Genomic DNA, 25,143 nt, shown 5'->3' on the forward strand with positions numbered 1-25,143 from the left:
TTCATTTTAATTATATCGTGGCAACGGATTAATAGAAATTATGCACTTTGCCCTTTAAATCAACATACCATAACATTTATTGTAATAGGGATCTCTCCGATTATAATGAATTTCAGAGTATATTGATTAAAAGGTGTAAGGGCACAATTTCTAATTTATTACCACAATCTAATTAGGAAAATGATGAACACAGGTTGCTTCAACTCTTTCTTTTCTCCCTCCCTTCCTGGACACTGTTTACTCTGCTAAAGGGAAACCAAAATACAAGCAGTTCAGACAGAGCTGAAAAATGCAGGAGCCTGTATGCCTCCTTCACATGTGAACACGTAGGGGGCCTCCACATGCACATTTCTTTATCTCCACTAAGAAGGGGACTCATGTGCCTGTGCATAGCATTAGCCACCATCACACCTTTCTGAGTCCCCTCTGGGTTTGTTTTCTGAATGAGATAAAGACATACATGACAGATACTCGTTTTTATGAAGTATTATCGTTTATTGTTCAATTTTTTGTAACCTCAATAAATTAAATGTATGAGGACAGATAAAACACAATGATGATTTGTTTGGCAAAATGCATACTATCTTGAAACTACAGTATATCATTGTGTGTCAAAACAAGACATACTGGTTTCTCCAATGTAGGTCCATGGTTGATGTAACAATTTAACTTCAGACAATTTATAAACAAAATGCTTAATTTCTGAACATACAAACATGCAAGTGATTCCACCACTGTTTCCCAAGTAACATACAGTAGCAACAAACTAAGACATTTTCCTCAAATAAATATGTTTGCTGATAAAGGAATGTAGTATTCAACTGATAAATCCCTATCATACAGCGCATGGGATTCCCATGATTTGTGATTTTACAACACCTTTCAGTTGAGGGCACTTTATTTAATGTTAAATCCAGTATCAGTGAAAATTTGTAAAAGCTAGTTTGACCAATGAAGCTCAAATGAAGATTTAACAAAAGTACATTTATTTTTCTTTAATTAAAAATTTTCCAGTACCTTATGATTATAGCCAAGTATTTACATTTCTTAGAAGTTTTCTGCATACTTCAGTAACAAGAGTCTGAAGTTTTCAAGATACCCCTTCTATTTGGATTGAAAATTTTAACTGTGAGAAAAATTGTTTCTTTGAGTTTGACAATGTACACAATACATAATTCAGGGATTAGACTAATGTTTTTTAGCTTTCAGTAGGAAAGAATTTTCTCTTAATGGTCTCCTTTTTAAAAAATCAAATACAGCTTATCCTTCCACAAAATGAACTTCTAAATACAGGATTCTGTTATTAATCTATCAATCACAGTTGTATGTTTCTACTGACAAGGTCTGCCCTTTTGTTTTCAATAACATTTCCTAAGAGGATCTGTTACTAAAAAGAAAGAGGTCCATCCTGCTTTCAAGAATATAGCATTACATCAGACCATCCTTTTGTTAGTAGATGAAGGGCCAGGCTAGCTTATGATTTGCTAAATGCTAACAGGGAAAGAAAATGAAAACTCCGCTTTTAATTAATTTTTAAATCCCAGGTAGTCATTGTAAGTAATTTTATAACAGGCTGATTCATTAGTTGTACTGTAGAAATCCAAAATAAATACGACCATTTACTCTTTAGCATGGTGATTTCACTTATTCCAAAACCACTCAGTAGATATTAACAGCTCCCAACACGATCTCTGGGAATAATCCGTAGTTCTGAACCATGCTTTAGGAAAACATTTCCTAAACAAAAAAGAGAAAGTTGGTCACCTATAGGTTAAATACAGGTATGTGTTATCAATAAGAGCTCTTCAAGGAAATCAGTTACCAAAAAGTGTAAGTATGATCTTAGGAACAATAATATCATCATGTTTCAGTTTTCAATTACATAGTCGAAATTTCTCTCATGCATGAGAAACTGACTGTATGCTTCGTAATATATTTTCCAGTTCCTCTCATGTATGCACAGTCTAATGAACACTTCGCAATTTAAACAAAAAAGCCAGGCACAAGGTTACATATTAAGCTCATTAGTTAACAATATAAATTAATAGTTTCACCGTGATTTTAAACATGACATCAACAAAAATTCAAGGAAAGAATAAAAAGCAAAGATATTGCAAATACAATATGCTTTCAAGGCCTCAGCATTATGTACAGCCTGCTATATGTGTTTTGTTCATCCCATATATTGTGCATGGTAGTGAGTTTTTAACAGTCTGGATCAAGTTGCATAGTCTAGCTGGCTGTCACAAAAATTAAACAAAGTGCTCAAAACCGAACACCCTTGTTCTGCCCCGCCCCAGCTCACTCCATCCCCTCCCTCTCCCTCCCTCCATTGCTCGCTCTCTCCCACCCTCACTCACTCACTCATTTTTCACTGGGCTGGGGCAGAGGGTTAGGGTGCAGGAGTGGAGAGGGGCTCCGTCTGGGGGTGTGGGCTCTGGGGTAAGGGCAGAAATGAGGAGTTCAAGGTGCGGGAGGGGGCACCTGGCTGGGGCAGGGAGTTGGAGTACGGGGTGTGTGTGAGGGCTCCAGGTGGAGGTGTGGGCTCCAGCATGGGGGTTGCTATGTGGAAGGGGACTATGGGCTGGGGACTGGAGTGCGGGAGGGGGTAGGGGATCCGGGAGGGAATTTGGGTGCAGGAAGGAGTTCTGAGCTGGGGCAAGGGGTTGGGGCACGGGAGGGAGTGCAGGCTCTGGGAGGGAGTTTGGGGTGCGGGGGGTGGGGGAGGGGATCAGGGCTGGCGCAGGGATGCGGGATGGGGTTTGGAGTGCAAGGAGGGGGCTCAGGGCTGGGGCAGGTTCCCAGGCAATGGGAACTGCGGAGCCGGCGCTCGGGGTGGGGGCAGCATGTGGAGCCCCCATGGCCACACTTATGCCTAGGAGCTGGAAGGACATGCAGACTGCTTCCTGGGAGCCGCGCGGAGCTGAGTAGGGAGCCCGCCAGCCCCATGCCAACCAGATTTTTAAAGGCCTGGTCAGCGGTGCAGATCGGAACCGTCAGGATCTCTTTTTGACTGGATGTTCCAGTCAAAAATTGGACACCTGGCAATCCTAACCATCACTGATACATACTCTCAACCTTAACTATCTCAACATATTTTGTATCTTTGAATATAAATGTACTATCTTGCCTGAATAAAACTGAAGCAGGAAAAGTCAACTCCTCCCTCATTAGCTTGTGTTTTGAAGAACTTTTTTCACAGGTGTCTAATGAATTGAGTCTTCTTACTGGTTTTTAAAGTTCTCCAAGCCTAAGGTGATCTTACTATGAATTTATATAGACACACATCTCTTGGTGGATGTACAAGGGCACAAGGTGCCCTTAAACTCTGTACCAGCTACCCACATCATGGGAAGCAACATGGAGGGAGAAGCATGTTCAGCAGAGTTGCTACTTCCACCCTTTCCTAGAGATACACAGAAGGGGTGGGGGAGGCGGAGTGGGTGGAATCTTGGCTCTGCTCTTTCCCACACACCCAAATGAACCTTGGTGGTGCTGTACATCAGGGAGATTCCACAGCACTGGGTATAGACTTGATACAATTTAGGCTAATCTGGAGCAGCCAGGAGGCTGGAAAGTAGATTTTCAACTCCTCCAGACTCCTGTTTCTTACACTGGGGAGTTTGTAATGTCAAAACATAGCCCTAAATTAACTTAAATGTTACCCATTCTGTGCTCTACGAACCTCATATCAGCCAAACATCACTAAACTCAGATTTCCTTCAAAATTTGCTACCCTATTGTCAACATATCTTATATATGTTACTACTGTTCACAGGTATTTGCATATCAGGGAATAAAGCCTCAAATGAATAAAGCTTTCTTGATTGGATGTTTAATCTCTCAAATGTGAATGTCAATCAAATTGTCTGTTAGAAACGGCGATTAAAATATACATCTGAAAACAAAAATTAAAAAGTGATAAGTCATCTTGATTTCCTGGTTCGTAAATAGAGCTATGAAAAATGTTGAGGGGTGGGGGAGTGGAAAAAAGGTGGGCAAAGAGGTCAATATTGAAATGTTGCCCTTTTTCCAAATATTTTGACCAGTTCTATATTTGGTTGGTGGGGGGCGGGGGAGGAGAATGTGAAAATTTAGTCAAAACTTTTTCCATTTTTTTTATTTTAAAAAATTATGACCAGCTCAAACTGTAAATGAAACGAAGAAAGAAATCTAGTGGATCCTTAAGAAATATATATTACAGTGGTTATAAGTTTATAAGAATCATCTCTCTACATCTCTGCAGCAATACTTTTTAATCTCTTTCCTGAGCAGGACATTGAAGAGAAAACACAGTTGCACTCCTCTACTTTTATGTATTATACTAAAAATGAATCTTCTAGCCTTGTCAGTGGTTCCTCGTCTCTGCCTCTGAAAACAGAAAATTCTATACTATTTTTGCTTGTCTCTTTTCCTCCTCTTTAATTCCTTCCTTCTCCTTCTCTCTTTCAATTGTACTGTGCGGGCAGCAAAATGAAGACCACTTTCCAATATCTTAAGAACCTGCAGACAGTACACTTCAGAGATAAGGAATTTAGTAAAATTTCACTTTAATGCTCACAAATACACCAGGACAGGTTGGAACAAAGCATCAGGAAAACCAAAGTAGGGCGAGAGAATAAAACAGAGAGAATAATGGTTGGACAGGGAATGACACAGAACAACAACACAAGGTTGGAGGTGGAAAGGAGATGAGATAACATGAGAGAGAAAGTAAAATGAGAGTGGAGGGGGAATAACTGATAAAGGGACATAAAGGGTGGCGGTAGTGAAGAGATGAGACCACACAGAAAATGAAAGGAAGACAGAGAACATTGAAATACAAGGGGTGAGAGTAAGCCCATATTTTCGGAAGCACTGTCCAATCCTTAGGTAGCTGTTCCAATCCAATGATAATACAAAAAACACAAGTACGCTGAGGGCTTGTCTACACTACCTGCAGGATCGCCGGGCAGCGATTGATCCAGTGGGGGTCGATTTATCACGTCTAGTAGACGCGATAAATCGACCACTGAGCGCTCTCCCGTCAACTCCGGTACTCCACCAGAACGAGAAGCGCAAGCGGAGTCAACGGGAGAGCGCCAGCTGTCAACTTACCGCACTGAAGACACAACAGTAAGTAGATCTAAGTACGTCGACTTCAGCTACGCTATTCTTAAATCAACCCCGCACGGTAGAGTAGACAAGCCCTGAGACTGAGAAGTACTAGTATGACTGAGTAAACAAAACCTAGCTTCTGTATAACCTTAACCACTATTTAAATGGATCGCAGGCCTATACTGCTGGTAGTGACAGGCTTTTAAGGAAGAAAAAGCAGTTTTAAGTAAAAATATCTAATATTTAGGGAATATTTCCTGTAGAAATTTCAACTCTATCCCCCCCAAAAAACTACCTACATGTGACAAATATCTAAGGCACTTATCCCTTGGTACTTATGTGTGAAAATATGTCTGTTACAAGTTCTCTCCCAGAAGCCTCAACATCACTTCTGCTAAGTGCTTGCTTTCATGACAGATCAAAATCTCTAACACTTGTCCAAGTTATCACTACAGTGGAGCAAAATTTACCATTTTCCCTTGAAGTTAAAACTAAGGGACACTTTAGGCACAGTGGCTGTGATTTAAAATATTCTATTTGTCCAGCCTAACGAGGGTTGGCAGATCCACGCACTTGGAGTGTCCTGCCACAAGCATATACTTTTAAGAGGTTTGCCAGGAGTATATATTGCTGAAGCATAAAAAAGCCGAAAGATTTTATATTGCTATTGTATTATTTTCTGCTACTCACCAAGCCAAGGAGACATGAAGATAAAGCAGATTATATATAACACACATTAGGGCTTGAACAATGAATCTGATACCCTGAGGACTAACCTGCTAATCTGGATGAAATGTACTTGGTGCCACTATGCACCCGACAAAAAATGTACAAAGGTTATTTAAACAGGCCCACATTTGCCCCCAGGCACACATCACTCACTCCTGCCCCTCCCTTCCTGCCTCTACCATTAATGCAACAGTGTTTTCTTCAAAAAGGTACGGCATGCTTGCCCCCAAACCAGAGAGTCTTCCAAATGGAAATCTGTATGGGAGTTAATGCTGGTTGGATTGCTTTAACTCCTGCTCTGCACCTTTTACCTCCCCCTCCCAAAATGGAGGTAGCAGAGTCAATGTGGGGGATGGAGGAGAGATTATATTTTGGCAGTATAACATTACTGTTGTTCGGGTTGGGAGACAAGGGAACGGCATGGAAGGACTGTGTCTTCTCATGGAATGCCTGAGATCCACAGGGATAACATTACATTTTTTCCAATAGATCCTCACGTTCTGAGGTTTTTGTAGACAAACAATTTCTCTATCAAATGAGATTTTAAAGCACTAAAAGCATTTTAAATGAAAATATCAAAAACACTAGTTCTTGCATATCGGTAAATAGGTATGTACATGATTACTCTTGAGGGCATTCTGTGCCAAAACATTTAAAATCCTGCATTAAAAAATTAAGAAATTCAGTGCACAATATTTTAAAATTCTGCAATTTTTTGTGTCAGATAAATGTAGAGGCTTGAGCATGGCACTGGGGAGCACAGGCCACGGGGTGCACAGAGGTGGGAGATCACCCTGCAGCCCCCCCACCCCGGACTCAGTGGTGAGGCTGCACCCAACCCTGACACAGCATAAGGACTGGGCCCCCTCCGTGCAGGTGCACCAGGTGTGGGCAGGCAGGCTCAGCAACGTAGGATCCAAGTGTGGAGGGGCTTAGTGTGAGGGGTTCCAGGTATGGGTTGAGAGGGTTCTGTGTGAGGCAATCTGCGTGCGGGCAGCTTAGTGGGGGATCCGGGTGCGGGAGGAATCTGGATGTACAGGGGCTTGTTGGGGGGTTCTGGGTGCAATGGTAATGGGACTCTGCAGGGTGGCTCCAGGTGAAGTGATTGGGGCTCGGGGGTGTGTGTGTGTGTGTGTGTCTGGATGTGGGGAGCAGCTGATTGGGGCTCGGTGGGGTGGGGATCAGGGTGCGGGTGTCTCATTGGGGTGGTCCAGATGCAGGGGGAGTGGGGCTCATCAGGGGGGTTCTGAGTGCAGGGGAGTGAGGATCGGTGGGAGGGTCTGAGTATGAGAGGGTCTGGATGCATGGGGATTGGATGGATGGAGGAGCTGCTCCCTGTACAGGGATCCCTCCCTCTGCAGCTGAGGAGTGATGAGTGCAGGAAGCAGGAGGATTGGGGAGTTTGCAGAGCTTCCTGTGGTTGGGGGAGAAATCTGGGGGTGGGTCTGATCCAGTCCCAGATGCCGTGCAAGGCAAGAGGAAGTCCTGTCCTCCTGAGCCCAGCCAGGACTAATAGCTGAGTCTGGCACAGGGTAGGGAGCCGGGTCTTCCCCAGTCCTGCCTCCTGCACCAGTGATTTATCTCTCTGCTGGCTGCCCTTGGCACCAGAAACATATTGCTGGGGAGGGTCGCATAACTGCTCTTGTGGCTTCCCTTTGCTTCCCATCAGAAAGTCATTTTTCTGTGGGGAAGCAAAGAAATCTGCGTGGGAAATACATTCTGTGCATGCACAGTGGCATAGAATTCCCCCAGGTGTAGTACATGATGCCACGTCTATTGACATAAGTCATCTAGTTTAACATATGACCCATCACAACTGAAGCATGGGGGACTAAATATGAGTGAATGTGCCGAGCCTAGTGCTGGTGAAGACTTTCAACACTTTCAGAAGGGCAATGTGCCAGCATTGCTTAGCAGCATCGATGCATATTTAAGAAACCATCACCTGACGCTGACAATCTGGCTTCCAATCACCCTGTATCTAATCTTCCTTTTGCAGCTAAGAATCATGAGAAGATTGTGGTGAGAACTCTCGGTACCTAAATGTGTCTGATTTATTTGACCCTTATCAATTATGTTATTGCTCTTGTAACATTGCGAGATGACTTTCTAGTGGTGATGGATGAAGTTCAAGTATCCATACTGCATTATTAGATTTATCATCTGCCTTAGATTCTGTAAGATGCTATCTTGTTCTCATAAGAACAGCCATACTGGGTCCATCTAGCTCAGTATCCTGTCTTCCGACAGTGGCCAATGCCAGGTGCCCCAGAGGGAATGAACAGAACAGGTAATCAACTGATCCATCCTGTCGCCCATTCCCAGCTTCTGGCAAACAGAGGCTAGGGACACTCAGAGCATAGGGCTGCATCCCTGCTCATCTTGGCCAATAGCCACTGATGGACCTATCCTCCATGAATTGATCTATTTTTTTTTTTTTTAAACTCTGTTATAGTCTGGGCCTTCACAACATCCTCTGGCAAAGAGTTCCACTAGGTGACAGTGTGTTGTGTGAAGAAATGCTACCTTTAGTTTTAAACCTGCTGCCTATTAATTTCATTTGGTGTAGTAAGGAATAAATAACATTTCCTTATTTACTTTCTCCACACCAGTCATGACTTTATAGACCTTTATCATATTCCACCTTAGTCGTTGATTTTCCAAGCTGAAAAGTCCCAGTCTTATTACTCTCTCCTCCCTCTCATTCAGTGTGAGGATGTTAGTGGATTAGACCCTGATTCAGCAAGGTGCTTAAATCTTTTGTGGGACTGGGCCTTAGTGGGAAAGAAAGAGTTGCTGTATCCAGGGCCGTCTCTGTCTTTTTGGCCGCCCCAAGCCAAAAAAAAAAAAAAAAAAAAAAAAAAACCTGTGGCGCAGCCGGAGCGCGCGTGCAGGGGGACCGGCTGGGGGGGCGGAAGGGGGAGGGAGCGGGTGGGAGAGAGAGAAGGGGGCGGCCAGGGCTACAGCACTGCCACACGGCCCCTCCCACTGCGCCGCCTCCTGCCGCCTGCTGCGAGGGCCCGCTTCGGTCGGCGGGGAGGGAAGGAAGAGGACTGCCCTGCAGGGCGCTCTGGTTCTCCGTGCTGCCACCCCCTACAGGGTGGCTGGAGCGGAACAAGAAAAAAAAAAAAAAAAAAAAAGCGGCCGTGCCTCCCTAGGACTGGGCGGAATGCCGCCTCCAACAATCTGCCGCCCCAAGCACCAGCTTGCTCAGCTGGTGCCTGGAGCCGGCCCTGGCTGTATCTCCAATGTGTTGAAAACGCCCAGCTTCATTTTTCTCTCTCTTTTGATCCCAACAAAGTGGTTGTGTGTCTTCCACAATGTTTGGTGGAGAATGGGGCACAGATGAGTTAGATCTGTCTGAGGCTCAATCCAGATAAGAAGGAGATGATATTGGTAGGCTGGGGAAAGCAATCAGAAGATATGGCAAAAGTCACATACATTCCATCTACTGAAGGTGTGTGTCCACCAATTGTTGCTCATATTTGCAACATAGGAGTCTTGTTAGATTCCTAATCATCATTGGATGATCACTGTTCAGCAGTAGCTAAGACCACTTTTATCATTTGTGTCTGGCTATAAGGTTGTGACCATTTCTTTTCATAGTGGACCTTGACAACATATTTTGTCTTGTCACTTGAAGACTAGACTACTGCAATGTTCTCTTAAGGTTACACTTTAAATTTATTTGGAAGGTAAGCTAGGGCAGAATGCAGCAGCCTACTTTGTAAACAGAGTCTTTCCATGAGCATACTCAATCAGGGCTCCAAAATCTGCACTGGCTGCCTGTGTATTTCTGGGTGCAGTTTAAGATACTGATTTTAAGATGACTTCAAACTTTCCTATTTGAGACCACCTCTCTCTCTGTGGCACATTGCCACAGTTGAGATCAGAAGAGGTTCTTGAACTGGGTCCCCCTCGATCTGAGTGAGAGGGGACTGCTGGCAGGGCAATCTGTGAGAGATCCCTTTCCTTTGGAATGTTTCTCTCACCCAGTCCAAAGTAGCTTTAATCAGTTGACCTTCAGGGCACACTGCTAAATCTTTTTAGAAAGGCTGCAGTAGTAGTAAATATTGCTGGGTGATGTACAGGGGAAGTTAAGGTTTTTTTTGTTTTTTCCCTGCATGGTTATTTAGTATTATATATTCTGGGGTTGCTATTTCTTTTTATCATATTAAGTATTTATGAGAGGGCCCTGGAATATTAGCTAGGCGCTTACTGTTGATTCACAGATCTAAATAAACAAAATATTGAGCAATAATTATATGATCTTAATGATGTTTGACGTGAGGCTTTGGATGCAGTTTTCAGCTTTGTTTAGTACTTCTGGGTCTCTTGAAAAGCTGTTAAAACTTGGATAAACTAGATGAGAACATAAGTCATTCACTGTGGTGCATCGTAACTGAATAAAAAATAATTCAGTTTTTTTCTTAATTGGACTTTACAAATAAGTACTTACCCGCTGTCTGTGCAGGGTTTATTCCTATTCCATCTAAGTTAAAAAAAAAAAAAAAAAAAGTTATTAATTTTGGGGGCTAAAACAAAAACAGATCCAAGTATCTAGTAGTGTAAACTTACAACATTAAAAGGAATGCAAAATATTCAAGGTTCTAAACAATATACTGTAATAATCATTAAATATCAATTTTTATTAATTTCCTATTGCCAAAAAGTATTGCTAGTCAGCTTTATTACTTACAGCTGATGATAAAAATTTCAGCATAGTGAACCACAAGATATGCTGTAGAATAAAACCTCTCAAATAGCAATACAATATTCATGGCAAAACCCCATGCACCAGCATTATGTAGAACAGTGAGGTATTACTTTTGACACTCATCAGTTTGTATGCTGGTTAGATTATAGAGAAAACCTGCTTATGCTTTTCTGGAATACAGCTTAACTGAATCAATAATATAAAAACTATTTTCTTACCATTTGTTATAATAGCACTTGTTGCTGCAGGAACTTTGAACTAAATGAAACAAAAGTATGACAAATTAATTTTAAAGACAGACAACGAAGTGGAAAACACTACAGTGAACATTTAAACTCTGTTGTAATTTTAGCTGCTTAGGCCTGTAGGAAGAATAATTATGGAAAAAAAATCCTCTTCAGATTTTATAGAACTATTAAAATAATTGTTTACAATCAAAGCTTATTATTCACTAAGAGGTTATATGGAACATAAAGTACACAGTGTTAAAACAGTTGATTAGATCTAATCATCTGGAAAAAAATATCTGGAAATAATGTCAAAATTATGCTAACTGAAGAGTTCAGAAAAAAATAATTCTGATAATACAGTAAGGAGCAGCACCAAAAATGTTGATGAAAATGAGTAACTACTCAATTGCATACATTTCTGGAACAAATATGCAATTTTGTTTTATAATTTGCTTTCATTTAAATTGATCAAATACAGATGCCAGAATCTTCTGGAATAAAAATGGCCAAATAAAGCCTTCAAACACTTATGTACATAAACAATCTAATGGAATTTACTCAAATATCATTCATGGGCACAAAGTTAGGCATGTGCAAAAGCATTTGCAGGACTGGAACCTTGGTCTTTGCGTAAGGGTGATTTTTTTTTTTTTGAGACATGGCTATAGCAAAAACGGATGAAGTCTGAAATCTGACACATACACAGTCCTGGTGTTGAGAGCTATGGTGTTTTTCAGTGCATGAGCAACTGTAAAATCACTTGTGTGCATATTTAGTAACATTTATTAAGATCACAATGAGCAGAATCAGAATGCAGAGTTCCTGCTTGGCTTGACTTGGGGCTGGGCAGGGATGGTCTGTTACTGGGACAATTTATTTGGGGGAATTTACAACCGTTTCATAAATTGCTAACTCCTTTAAAAAAAAAAAAAAAAAACACACACACACACAAAAAAACACGTCACAGCTGGCCAGATAGAAAATAGTCTCTACTCTGCACTTCTGACCATATTTTCAGTAAGTCTTTCAAAAGTCTCTTGGATTGAAACACTCACTTCAGGCTACTTGATTTTGCTATATTAAGGTAATACAGTGAAAATCGTTATGAATTTTGATGGACTCCGATATTATTTTTATGTGACAGTCTGTCCATAGGTCCCCAGCCAGAGTTGGAGCTCATTGTGCTAGGTGCTGTACAAAGATATAGTAAAATATAGTTCTTGCCTCAAAGAGCTTCCAATCTAACATCCCGATCCTATAAACACACAGGTCCATAAAGTTACTCACAAGCTTAAATCTTTGAAAGATCTGACCCAGTATGCTCTGTTTCTGGACTCAAATGGTCTTCCGCATATCATGCTTAACATCAGGTACAGGAGAAAATAGTAGGTGTGGACAAAGGGTTACTGTTACCAGAGAAAGTCACATTGATTCAAGCCCCCTTTTCTTTTTTTAATCTGAGTCCTGGTCAACATTTAAAATTTAGGTAAACATAGACAATAATATTTGCAAATGCATCAATGACTGTAGAGGTCCCAGAAAACTGGAGAAGGGATAACGTAGTGCCCATCTTTAAAAAGGGGAAAAAGGAGGAGCCAGGGATCTGTATAGTCAGCCTGACCTCGATACCTGGGAAGCTACTAGAGCAATGTATAAAACATTCAATTTGTGAATACCAGGAGGATGAAAGGGTAATCACTAGCAGCAAGCATGGATATATTAAGAACTAATCATGCCAAACCAGCTTGATTTCCTTCTTTTACAGGGTAACTGGTTTGGTGGATAGGGGGAAAGCGGTGGACATTAATATACCTGGACTTTAGCAAGACTTTTGACACAGTCCCACATGACAGCCTAATAAGTAAGCTGGAGAAATGTGGGCTCAGAGGAACTGCCATTAAGTGGATATATAACTAGTTAAACAACCACAAACAAAGAGTAGTTATGAATGGAATGATGTCAGATTGGAAGGAGGTCTCAAGAGGGATTCCACAGGGATCTGTTCTGGGTCCAGAGTTATTTAACATCTTTATTAATGACCTAGATGTAGGAATAGAGAGCATCCTGTTCAAATTGGCAGATGACACAAAGCTGGGGAGGGGAGGGAGGGGGAAGGGCTGCGAACACTTTGCAGGATAGAGCTCAAATTCAAAGGGATTTTGATAAACGGGAGAACTGGGCTATAGACAACAAAATGAAATTCAATAAAGACAAATGTAAGGTGCCTCAATTAGAGAAGAAAAATCAAATGCACAAATACAGAATAGGGGATAACCGGTTTGGTAGCAGCACTGCTGTGAAGGATCTGGAAGTTGTGGTGGATCACAACCACAACATGAGCCAATAATGCGATGCTGTTACAGAGGCATTGCATGTAAGTCACGGGAAGTGGCAGTACTGCTCTACTTGGCGCTGGTTAGGCCTCAGCTGGAGTACTGTGTCCAATTTTGGTCACCTGGTTAGGCCTCAGCTGGAGTACTGTGTCCAATTTTGGTCACCTATGTATAGAAAGGATATGGAGAAACTGGAAAGGATCCAGAGGCAAGCGATAAAGATGATCAAAAGGATGGAATGCAAGCCATATGAGCAAAGGCTGGAGGAACTGGGTATGTTTAGTTTGGAAAAGAGAAGATTAAGAGGGGGACATGACAGCGGTTTTCAAATAGCTGAAAGGCTGCCATAATAAAAGTTGTTCTCTCTTGCCACAGAAGGCAGGACAAGTGACAATGAGTTCAAGCTACAGCAGAGCAGATTTAGATTAAATCTCAAGAAAAACTTCCAAACTGTAAGAACAGCAGGACAATGGAACAGACTGTTTAGGGAGGTCGTGGAAGCTCCTTCACTGGATGTTTTCAAAAGTAGGCTGGATAACTATCATTCTTGGATGATTTAGACACAACAAATCTAACCCCTTGCCAAGATGCAGAACTACATGACCCTTGCGGTCCCTTCTAACCCTATGATTCTATAGCTCTCCCGTCAACATAATAAAACCACCTCAATGAGCAATGGTAGCTATGTTGGCGGGAGAAGCTCTCCCACCAACATAGCACTGTGCACACTATCACTTATGCCACAAAACTTATGTCACTCAGGGAGGTGTTTTCTTCACACCCCTGAGCAACATAAGTTTTGCCGACATAAGTGGTAGTGTAGACATGGCCTAAGTCTATGATATATGGGATGAAAGGGGAAAGCAGCAGTAATCAGTGCTTATAGGGCTCCCAATGTTACTCATTATTTGCTAATGTTCCAAGGAGCCCCTGAATTCATGCGCCAACTGTATGTAACGGAAAGGATACTGTTGGCTATCCCCAAAGAGCAACTGAGCATCCATCTTCTCACATCTCCTATATGACTGGTCTGTATATGCCCCATCTCCAGTGAATGACTGAACATGCTTCCTTTCAGCCCAAGGCTACAGAGGAGAAGCCGGACTTTCCCTGTAACGGCTGCTAGAGGCTGCAGTGTGGCTGGGCACTGGAATTGAGAGCAAGAAGCCAGTCTGTCCTGTGCTCTCAGTGACACCTCTGTTTGAACTCAGCCAGTAAGAAGGTGGAAACTGCCAAACTCAAAAGCAGAGCAAACACAAGGCAGACTTGGGGAGAGAAAAGAGGAGATTCGGACAAGTAGTCTGGCAAGACTATGGCTGGAGGGGGCAGAGAAAACGAGAATTGTCTGAGCAAGGGAACAGGGTGGGCGGGTGGTGACTGGGAATGAAAGGGAGAGGAAGCTTGAACTGGAAGCTGTGGTAGGCAGGGAAAGGGAAGGCTTTAATTGGTTGGATAGGAAGGAAGGGCAGTTTGGAACTGGTTGGACAAAGAGACTATGACTGGGAACTGCGGTGCGAAGACACTGAGATAACACGAGATGAGGAAGTGGGGGGAGGAGGGAAGCTGAACAAGGAGGCTGGATCTAGGAACCAAAGTGTGTGTGTTGGGGGAAGGGGAGACAGATCTGACAAGGAGATGGTTGTGAGGAAAGAACTTGGATTTTCTGGGCAAAGAGACTGGGATAAGACAGCGGGGGATACTGGGAAAGGAACTAGGGAGAAGGTGAGAGACTGGGATTGGATGAAGAATGCAAGGAGGGAGACTAGAACTGGGAGCCAGTGGAAGGAGAGAGGAGAGAGACAGATCGGATCGGAAGGTTGGGGCTGGACTGGGACTGACTTGGCAAGGAGAATGGGACTGGATGTTGGAGAGGATATTTGGAAATTGGATAGCAAGACCAGAGGGGTAGATTAGAACCAACTGGACAAGGAAGCTGGAATTTGAATGAGAAGCCTGAGGAGTAGAGACGGACTGGACAAACAAGAGAAGAGGGACTGGGACAATGAGCCAAGGATGGGGAAAAGACAAGATAGGGACAGGTTGGAGGGGGAGGGGCAGGGGTATAAGGGATCACGTTGGGGAAACAAGAAGAGTCTGTTCCCACTAGAGCACACTCCCTTCCAGAGCTTGAAATGGAACCCAAGGTTCCTATCCCAACAGTCCTCTGCTGTCTGAAAATATGTGTGAAACCTATTGGCAAAGTGTCTCATCCCCATTTACTGCTGGCCCACACAGAGGATGACAATTTATTACTACTATCGGTTACTTTGTTAGCTCAGGTGGCAGAGATTGGCATGGTGGATCTATAGTATTCAATCCGATTGATGAATCATTGAGTGTCCATATGATGCCACATGATGGAATTTATGTTTGTTCAGTTTGCTTGTTTAAAAAGATAGGAAGTTACACACACCCACAAAAACTACACTAAAAAAACATTCAGATTGCAAAGTCATACACTTAACAGTTAGGAAATGCCTCAATTAAAGTTTCCAGTGTAACCTTAATTGAGCCCCCTTGTGCATATGCATTACTACACAGCCTTTAATTACATGATCACCTACTCTTTTTACCATCAGATCCCTGTCTCATTCAATGCACTGGATGAACAGCTATACAATACTTTGTATTAATCTTTTTTATGTAAGGTGTGGCCACAGACCTCATTAAACACACAATATTCAAACCCTGCTCTGAAGATATCTGCATGAATTTTTCTATGGCCCTCATCCCTCTCATATATGAGTGCTTCATAAAATTAATTTATCTTCACAAACACCCCTGTGAGGTGACAGAGTGGAATTATCTCCATTTTACAGATGGGGAGCTGAGGCACAGAGACAGTAAGGTAAAATGTACCCACCAATTTTGGGTGCCCAAGCTGAGATGCCTAGGACTTAATTATTTTGTAATCAGGTGGCTGAAACAATGAAGCTGACTCCACCCTAAACACAGGCCCATGTCTCCAGCCAAAACAAAGGCACATCCAAGCTACTAAGGAACATGAACTATGTGGACCGGGGCTCAGCTGGGCATTGTTTAAGGGCGTGTGTGTGTGTGTATGTGTATGTGCACATGCGAGAGTGAGAAGTAGGACAGAGACCGAAGCAGCAAGAAAGCCAAAAGTAACAGAAGTGCTGGTAATGTGGCCCTGATAGAAAGCTAAGAAAGAAAACTATCTGGGCACAGAGTGCTGGTGGCAAGACAGGTATGGAAGTACAAGTAAAGAAACTGTCTCCTGCTGTTTGATTCCTATTGTATTCAGGAAAACAGGACTTTATGTATACTTTTTGTAAACAAACAAGCTTGCATCAAAGAAAATACCTGCCTCTGCCATCAATTTCTCCTCCTACCTGCAACACCCCAAATTCGGCTAACAGCTCAGTCAAAAGGGGTAATAATATTAAAAGGTATAGTATTAAAAATATTACTCATATGAAACCTGTTCATACCATATTTAATAATTGATAACATCTTAATAAACTGAACAAAATATCTACATATTTCAGATGGCATGCCCAAGTAAAAACATAATTTAGAAATCATTTACTTCTCTACCTCTAGAAACACGTAAACAATGCTTTTTTTACATTCTAAAAGAGCACTAACATGTTTATTCTGAGGGGCTACAAGATATTCTGTATGTTATCTTTAAAAATTCCCTCCACAGTAAATGAATGATTCATCTATTCAAATGATTGAGTTAACATTAAACTAAGTGGTTCAAGGAGTATAGTCCATTTATAAAGCCAAAAACCAGGTCTTGTTCTTTTCAATGCCAAATACATGCAGTACCTGTGGTCTGAATTAAAAATTAAATTACACCTCTCCCCTTCCCCAAAGAATGTAGCTAATAAGCAAGGAAGCAAAGTCTTTTTATTCTATGTTTGTATAGCACTTAGCACACTGGGGTCTTGTCTTCATGACTAGAGTTCGTTGGCCCTACTGTAGTACAAATAAATATTATAAATAACAACAACCAAAGACAATGCAGTATTTTGAAAAGTGATCATTTCACTATTTCCTCCTCCCCATAATAGATCCTTGTACCAGCGTGTGAAAGAGCTAAATATTGTCATATTGTGTTATAGCTGGCCTCCAAAAAAAAACCTATAAAAATATCATAACCTATCTTTTAAAAATAAAATGTTTTTTTTGTGTGCGCGCTAAGTGGATTTATATAACTGAACACTAATGATATGTGGGGTACAAGAGCCCACTACAACAATTGTTCTTCATTTTCCCACTAAGCCGCCTGAAAACAGCTATAATTATCCCTTTAGGTTGTAAACCTACACAAAGGGGATGATTTAAAGCCCACTGATGTCAACAGAAAGACTCCCATTGATTTCAAAAAGCATGATCCAAAGTACATAAATACACACTAGTTGAAACTGTATCTTGTTTAATGGGACCATTTTAATAACTAATCCTTTCCTAACATGGCTGTTTTTAAAGCATGGGCTGCTAGGTACATGAAAGCCTTAGAAATGGAAAAGACCTATAAAAGTCTGGTCTACACTTTTTGGATGCAGTTATACCATCAAAAAAGTCGTTTTGCCAGTATAGCTTATTTTGTTTGGGGAATTGGTATAAGCTATACTGGCAAAAGCACTCTTTGCTGGTGCAAACTGCATCTCCAGTAAGAGGATCTGCCTGAACAGCTATACTGGCAAACCCTTTCTAAGGCTAGGTCTACACTACCCGCCTGAATCGGTGGGTAGAAATCGACCTCTCGGGGATCGATTTATCGCGTCCCATCGGGACGCGACAATCGATCCCCAAATCGGCGCTCTTACTCCACCAGCGGAGGTGGGAGTAAGCGCTGCCGACAGAAAGACGCAGAAGTCGATTTTGCCGCCGTCCTCACAGCGGGGTAAGTCGGTTGCGATATGTCGAATTCAGCTACGCTATTCACGTAGCTGAATTTGCATATCTTAATCGACTCCCCCCTGTAGTGTAGATGTACCCTAATATGGAACGTCCTATGTCATCAAGTCCATTCCCTCTGTCAATACACTATTATTTCTTATAGTACATTTTCCAAGGAGTAAAGTGGGATTGTACTTGAGCAGCTAGCCTGAGCCACTGCAGCCACACTGTTATTTTTAGCCATTTAACATAGAGAGAGAATAAGGGTTTGACTACACAGGAATGTTTTACCAGTTATACTGATATAATTATACCAGTATAATTAAACTGATATAATTATACCAGTATAGCTTCTTGTGTGGACACTCTTATTCAGAAATAAGAGTGTCCACACAGGGAGTTATACTGGTATAACTATATTAGTCTAAGGATAGGTCTATACTTACCTCCGGGTCCGGCGGTAAGCAATCGATCTTCTGGGATCAATCCTGGAAGTGCTCGCCGTCGATGCAGGTACTCCTGCTCGGCGAGAGGAGTACACAGCATCGACGGGGGAGCCTGCCTGCCGCATCTGGACCCGCGGTAAGTTCGAATTAAGGTACTTCGACTTCAGCTACGTTATTCACGTAGCTGAAGTTGTGTATCTTAGTTCGAAGTGGGGGGTTAGTGTGGACCAGGCCTAAGGGTATATTAGTCTAAGGGGGAGAGCTCTCCCAGAAATAAAAAATAAACACCCCGAATGAGAGGTGGTAGCTTTATTGCTGGGAGCGCAACTCCCGGCAATAAAGCGCTATCCATACTGGCGCTTTTCAGCCCTAAAACTTTTGCCGCTCAGGGGAGTATTTTTTCATGCCCTTGAATGACTAAAGTTTTAGCACTGAAAGTGGCAGTGTAGACACAGCCTAAATTCACATCTTACTTTATACTGGTATAAACTTTCCTACAATGGCAAACCATCAGTAACTTGCTCAAAATCATACAAGAAGTCTCCCAAATCTCAACCTGACACCCTAACCTCTGGACCATCCTTCTTCACTACTCCTTGTAATTTATACCCTTCAAATATTTATGAGCTATGCCTCCACCTTAGTCATCACTTAGCAATTTATACACATTTCTCTTGCTCTTTCTTTTATCCCTCCAGCCCCTTCGTCATTTTTACTTTCTCTGAAATCCTTCCAAACTATCATTTTCCCTTGAACAAGAAAATGTTCAAAATATCATAATATTCCAGGTGTAGATTCACCAAAGCCAAGTAGAGATACACTATTTCCCCACTGAACTGTGATGCGGCACTTCCTCATATGCAGCCCAAAACAAGTTGAATGTGTTATAGCAAAAAAGCCAAAATTTTGTTGTCCACAATCACTACCAGAATTTCAGCATTACTGCTTTCCAGGTTTCTCTTTCATTAACTTAATGTTTACTTCCTATTTTCTATCTCTATATATTTTTAAATCATACACACACACATTTTACACCCATGCTATAAGTATGGATCAGATATTTTTATTACTTTAAAAAAGAATAAATATGTAACTGCCTTGATGAAATTCCAATTAGCTTTTTCAATAAAAGCAAATTTCCAACTTGACTCATTCTTGCCCCAGCCATCTATAATTTCACACAAAAATGTACACGAGTCTTGTAATTTAACTCTTTGGTTAATGATGTAAACATTGTCACAATTCAAAACTTACTTCTTCTGCGGCAAACTTCAAGACGGCTGTGAAAGGTGTATTTTCAGGCACACTTAACCTGAAACAAAGAAAAGTTAATAGAAAACATGATTTCTAGACCAAATTAGAGACCAATTCCAATGGTCCTAAAGTTATTGATTATAATTTCACTGAAATTAATGGGAGTGCTCCTGCAGTTTAAGTTAAGCATGTACTTATATGCTCTGCTAGATCAGGGCCTAAAACACTGAAAAAAGACTGGTACATTGCAAAAAATAACTGAAGTTTTTATTTTTAAATACATTATTACAGGCATTCCAGAAGAAGTGATGTCAACATGTCTACCACATAAGAATTGTGGAAGACTTCCCAGTATCTAGTCTCCATACCTTTTTGAGCATGTGAGATTACATATTCAACTTTCCCCTACCAACAGCCTGATCTTGCAAACACTTACTATGGGGGCTGGTGTTTAACACCATGAGTAGTACCACCGATTTAATGATACGACCTCAAAAACCATATTGTGGTACCAACACGATGAGCAATATGGCCACAGTTATGAACTCAGGGCTTTAGTGAAGACGCTACTACACTGACGGAAGAGCTTCTCCTGTTGGCATAGTTAATCCACCTCCTCAAGAGGCAGTAGCTATGTCGACGGAAGGGCGCTGTCTACACTGGGGTTTAAGTCTGTATAACTATATTGCTGAGAGGTGTGCATTTTTCACATCCTGAATAACGTAGTTATACCCATGTAAGTTTGTAGTGTAGACCTGGCCTCAGTGCTACATCATACAGATTAATGAGGAGTCCTGTGTGTCATTCCAGCCCATAGTGATGATACCTAGATAAATAGATCAGGAGCAGTATAAAGCTGTATACCATCTATAAAGAACACATCAGCATGATGTGGAAGATAAGAGCTCCCCTTTTGTGCATCTGTAAAGTACTGTCCAGGTGACAGTAATAAACAATTTAAATTCAGCCAGATCAGAACCAAGTATCATTGAACCACACCCTCATTCTGCACATTTTAAAACTTTACCTAGTTATAAGGAATACCACTCATTTTAGACCATATATGAATTATTACTACTTAGGCTATGTCTACACTACAAAGTTAAGTTAATGTACAGCCACTGCTGTAATTAAATCGCTGTTGCATGTCCACACTATGCTCCTTGTGTCAGCAGAGCACATTCACAGCAGCAGCTCTTACATCGACGCAGAAAGCAGTACATCGAGGGTAGCTATCTCACTGTGCTGTTGACCACAGGGTGTTTTGGGAAGAGTTTGCAATGCCTCATGGTGGCAAGTTCAGCATCACATGACGCAGGTTTCACAAACCCATCATTCCATGGGCATCCTATTAGATTTCCAGCTGCTGTTCAACTGCCCTGGTAACCTATGAGCCAGCCATCTGTGTCAGAAAGCATGGAACCTGCACTGTTCTTCAGTATTGCGCTGTGCGTTATGAACACCAGGCTATAAGAGGAGCTCAACGGGAGAGGAGGAGTGCTATTCACCACCACCCTGACTCCAGCCACCTCCTTATAGAAGCAAGATGTCTGCGGCTCTTCACCAGAGGTGACTATTTGCCTCCCAGGTCTTCTGCTATGCCTGCCTCAGCTCTTTGAGTTTTACACAGCACTGCTGTGTGTCCCCTATCATAGCCCTTCCCCATTCCCCTCCATGCCCCAAGCAAGTTCCTGCAGCTGGATTGGAGCTGTGCCTGCACAGCCTCCTCTCCTCACAGACCCAGGAGATCCACCACCTCCAGGCAGGAGTGTGTTTGCTGCGCGGAGCTGGCATGCTAATCTGGGCAATTGCTATGAGAGCTCTCCACACTGAGCAAACAGGAAGAGCAAGTTCAAAACTTCCCAGGGGTTTAACAGGGGAGGAGTGTTCACCTGTGTACCTGGCTGAAGGGAAGTGGAGTTCAAAACGATGACTAGAGCAGTCACGGTGGGCACTGTGGGATGCCTCCTGGAGGCCATTTATGGTGACATAAGCAACACAGTGTTTACACTGACACTGTGTTAATCTAAGCTTTACGTCTCTCCTCAAGGTGGTTTTATTATGTAGACGTAGCAGGCAAGTTAAAGTGGCAGGAGCACTGCAGTGTGTACACCTCCGTAGTTAGTTTAGCATCATCTGCCTTATGTCGACAAAACTGTGTCGTGTGAACATGGCCTTAGTAAACTACACAAAAACATCAATTAAAATAACTATGTAACAAACAAGCTCCACAAGAATACCATTAATGTTCTTGAAACCAAAATTACAGAAAAATGTATGTTAAAAAAATGAATTCCACACAATGCCAAGAGACTCTTTGGGAATAGTTTATGTGGAAGAGGTTCATCAATCTCCCACTGTGTCACCAAATTTTGCCCAAATACAAGCTGTAAATTTCCAGATTATATTGGACTTCCTATAAATTGCTGTAAATCACTGCATTTGCCCCTATCTTTAGTATAGAGTACTGGACTAGGAGTAATAGACTGCATCATTTATTTTAGACTTTTCTATAGAGCAATACATTAACTAATTTTAATCTCATCCTGTCACCTTCATCTTGCCATGCTAGGTGAGCAGTGTTCTCAAGAAGAAGAGTCAGTGTGGGGCAGTAACCACAGAAGCAGCAGCAGATGAGGAGCAGTGCCCACGTGGAATCAAAATGAAGCTATAAGCATGGGGCAATACCCACATGGAAAGAGAAGGAAGCTGAAGCGACATGAGCACTCCCTCTCATGTGCTTTGTTCTTGTTCACATGCTCAGGGTCGAACTGACTACCATATATGGGGTTGGGAAAGAATTTTCCCCCCAGATCAGTGAACCTAGGGAGTTTTCACATTCCTGTGCAGCATGGGGCACGGGTCACTTACCGAGATTACCTGGGTATATCTCAATCAATTTTCTGCCTTTGCAGGGCCCTTTGGCATCAGTGCAGTTCAGTCCCTCCTGTTCTCTGCCTGTGGCATATACCAGTCTAGTCTCCTGTGGGCTGCAATACTTTGATCTAATTTCAGTTGTTGGGTTTAGTATGTGGTGTTGGTGACCTATGAGGAGGAGATCAGACTACATGATCTGATTGTCTCTTCTATCCTTAAACTCTGTGACTATGGGCATGAGGCAGTGTCTGTGTGGACAGAGAAGTCTGTGGGAGGGAGCAGCGCTCATGGGTTCAGGGGTAGTGTCTGTAGGCAAGACGGGTGGGTTTGGGGCACAGCTCAGGGAGGGTTACACACAGTATCAGTGGGCTGGGGCAGATCAGTGTCTGTGGGCAGGGCGGTGAAAGGGGGCATAGCGCCCATGGGCAGGGCAGCAGGAGTTGGGGGGGTGAGGGGCAATACCCATGAGCAGGGAGGGTCAATGGCAAGGGGGCTTGTGTGAGGGAGCAGTGGCCTTTGGTGTGGGAGGGACTGGTGTGGGGAGGCAGAACCTGTCGTCGTCAGAGTGATTGCAGGACTGGTGGGGGTGGTGCCCATGGACAAGGCATAGGGGTTGGTAGCAGGGAGGTCAGTGGCAGGGGGCTGGTGGGAGGGCAATGCCCATGGGCAGGGTAGGGGGGCTGGCATGCAGGGGTCAGTGCCTGGGGGTTGGGCAGCTGGGGGATTAATGGGGGGTTGGTAACAGGAGGAGGCTGGTGTAGAGGACAGTGCCCAGGGCGGGGTGGCTGGGGGCAGAGGGTGTGTGGGGTGCCCATGGTCAGGGCGGGATGGGGGCATACAGGGGTCAGTGCCTGGGGGTGGAGCAGCTGGGGAGTTAATAGGGGGTTGATAGCAGGAGGAGGCTGGTGTAGAGGACAGTACCCAGGGCGGGGTGGATGGGGCAGAGGGTGTGTGGGGTGCCCATGGGCAGGGCGGGATAGGGGCATACAGGGATCAGTGCCTGGGGGTGGGGCAGCTGGGGGATTAATGGGGGGGTGATAGCAGGAGGAGGCTGGTGTAGAGGACAGTGCCCAGGGCAGGGTGGCTGGGGGCACAGGGTGTGTGGGGTGCCCATGGGCGGGGTGGGCATACAGGGGTCAGTGCCTGGGGGTGGAGCAGCTGGGGAGTTAATAGGGGGTTGATAGCAGGAGGAGGCTGGTGTAGAGGACAGTGCCCAGGGCGGGGTGGATGGGGGCAGAGGGTGTGTGGGGTGCCCATGGGCAGGGCGGGATGGGGGCATACAGGGTCAGTGCCTAGGGGTAGGGCAGCTGGGGAATTAATAGGGGGTTGATAGCAGGAGGAGGCTGGTGTAGAGGACAGTGCCCAGGCGGGGTGGATGGGGGCACAGGGTGTGTGGGGTGGGGCGGCAGTGCCCGTGCAGTCAGTGGTGCCCCTGGGAGGACGCGCAGTGGGTGCGGGAGAGGAGGAATGTGGCAGCGCATGCGCACACGGCATGAGGCGGCGGGGGGGGTGTCACTCACACTTTGTAGGGCAGCCGCGGGTCCGACGTCAGCGTGATTTTAAAGGTGACTTTCGACCTGGGGAGGCAGAGGACAGAGCGTTAGAGCCGGCGGGGCAGGGCGAGGCCGCGGGCGCGTAGGGGAGGGGGGAGAGTGTCCGTGTCACTCACATGATCCGGTCTGGGCCCAGGAACCGCCGCCGCCGCCCCTAGGCACACGTAAGCCGCCGCTGCGCCGGCCGGCCGAGGGGTCCTTCGCCTCCGCTTCCGCCTCGCCCGAGCTGCCCAGCCGCCGCCTGAACAAAACCGCCACGGAGCAAGCGAGACCTGGCGGGGGCGGGTCCTCGTCAGGCAGCGGCGGGGCAGCTACCCTGGGTCCTGCCGCTGGGAGGCGAGGCAGGGCGGGGCCTGGCTCCTCCCCGGCTCCCGTGGTGGCCCAGGGGGCCCGTGCTGCTGGGCCCGCGCAAATCCCGGGACTGGGGACAAGGCCACGCGGGGCGGGGGGCGAGGAACCGGCAGGAGCCGCCCGGAGCGGGCGGGAAGGACTTTCCCAGGCCGGCGGGGACCTTGGGCGGGGTTTCGCCTCCCTGTGGGTGGGAGTCACTTGCCCGGGACAGCTGTGGGCGCGTCTCAGTCTTTCTGCGCCATGGCGGGGCCCGGGGCGGCGGGGCCCCTCGGTGCCGGTTCTCGGCCTGTGGCGCACAAGGGTCTGTCTCCTGTGGGCGGTGACGCCTGGCTGTAATTGGCCGTGGGGTTGAGTGGGCAGGTGCTGGTGCGGGAGGTCGGTCTGGTTCTTCCAGGAACGGGGTGGGCCTGCCCCTGCCAGTGTGACCCCATTGGGCACCACAGATCAGGCCGCTACCATGGTGTCTGTGAGGTGCTGGTGGGCCCCCTCTTTATGGAGGGCCCCATCTGGTACCAGACAAACCCACATCTGTTTTTATCTCGGTACCGCATGCGGGACAAACCACCCCAAAAGGAGGACTCTGGACTGTCTGGCTTATAACTGGACGAATGGCCTCTGTACGGGTGGTTCCTTCTGGCCTTAAGCTCTATGATTATGACTGAGTCCACAGGGAGGGGGGATGGT

At 44.4% G+C, this 25,143-nt stretch overlaps 1 protein-coding gene across 1 annotated transcript; it reads right to left on the reverse strand.

Annotated features, from left to right (window-relative positions):
- Window positions 1–471: 471 nt before the first annotated feature.
- Window positions 472–24,381, reverse strand: UFM1 (ubiquitin fold modifier 1). Its single transcript, XM_054015238.1, has 6 exons — window positions 24,225–24,381; window positions 24,076–24,132; window positions 19,679–19,736; window positions 10,762–10,801; window positions 10,286–10,318; window positions 472–1,737 (listed from the first exon to the last, which is right to left on the reverse strand). Coding segments are annotated over exons 1-6 (258 nt in total). The 5' UTR covers window positions 24,227–24,381; the 3' UTR covers window positions 472–1,669.
- Window positions 24,382–25,143: the final 762 nt, after the last annotated feature.

Source organism: Malaclemys terrapin, chromosome 1, assembly GCF_027887155.1.
Source record: "Malaclemys terrapin pileata isolate rMalTer1 chromosome 1, rMalTer1.hap1, whole genome shotgun sequence".
NCBI lineage: Eukaryota > Metazoa > Chordata > Testudines > Emydidae > Malaclemys > Malaclemys terrapin.

Bases quoted from the DNA above. Each gene is read 5' to 3' on its own strand.
- UFM1 (XM_054015238.1), bottom strand. The intron at 19,737-24,075 runs GTGAGTGACACC...TCTTTGTTTCAG, and splicing joins CCGCGGCTGCCCTACAAAGT to GTTAAGTGTGCCTGAAAATA. The intron at 10,802-19,678 runs GTAAGTTTTGAA...TGTTTCATTTAG, and splicing joins TGAAGTTTGCCGCAGAAGAA to TTCAAAGTTCCTGCAGCAAC.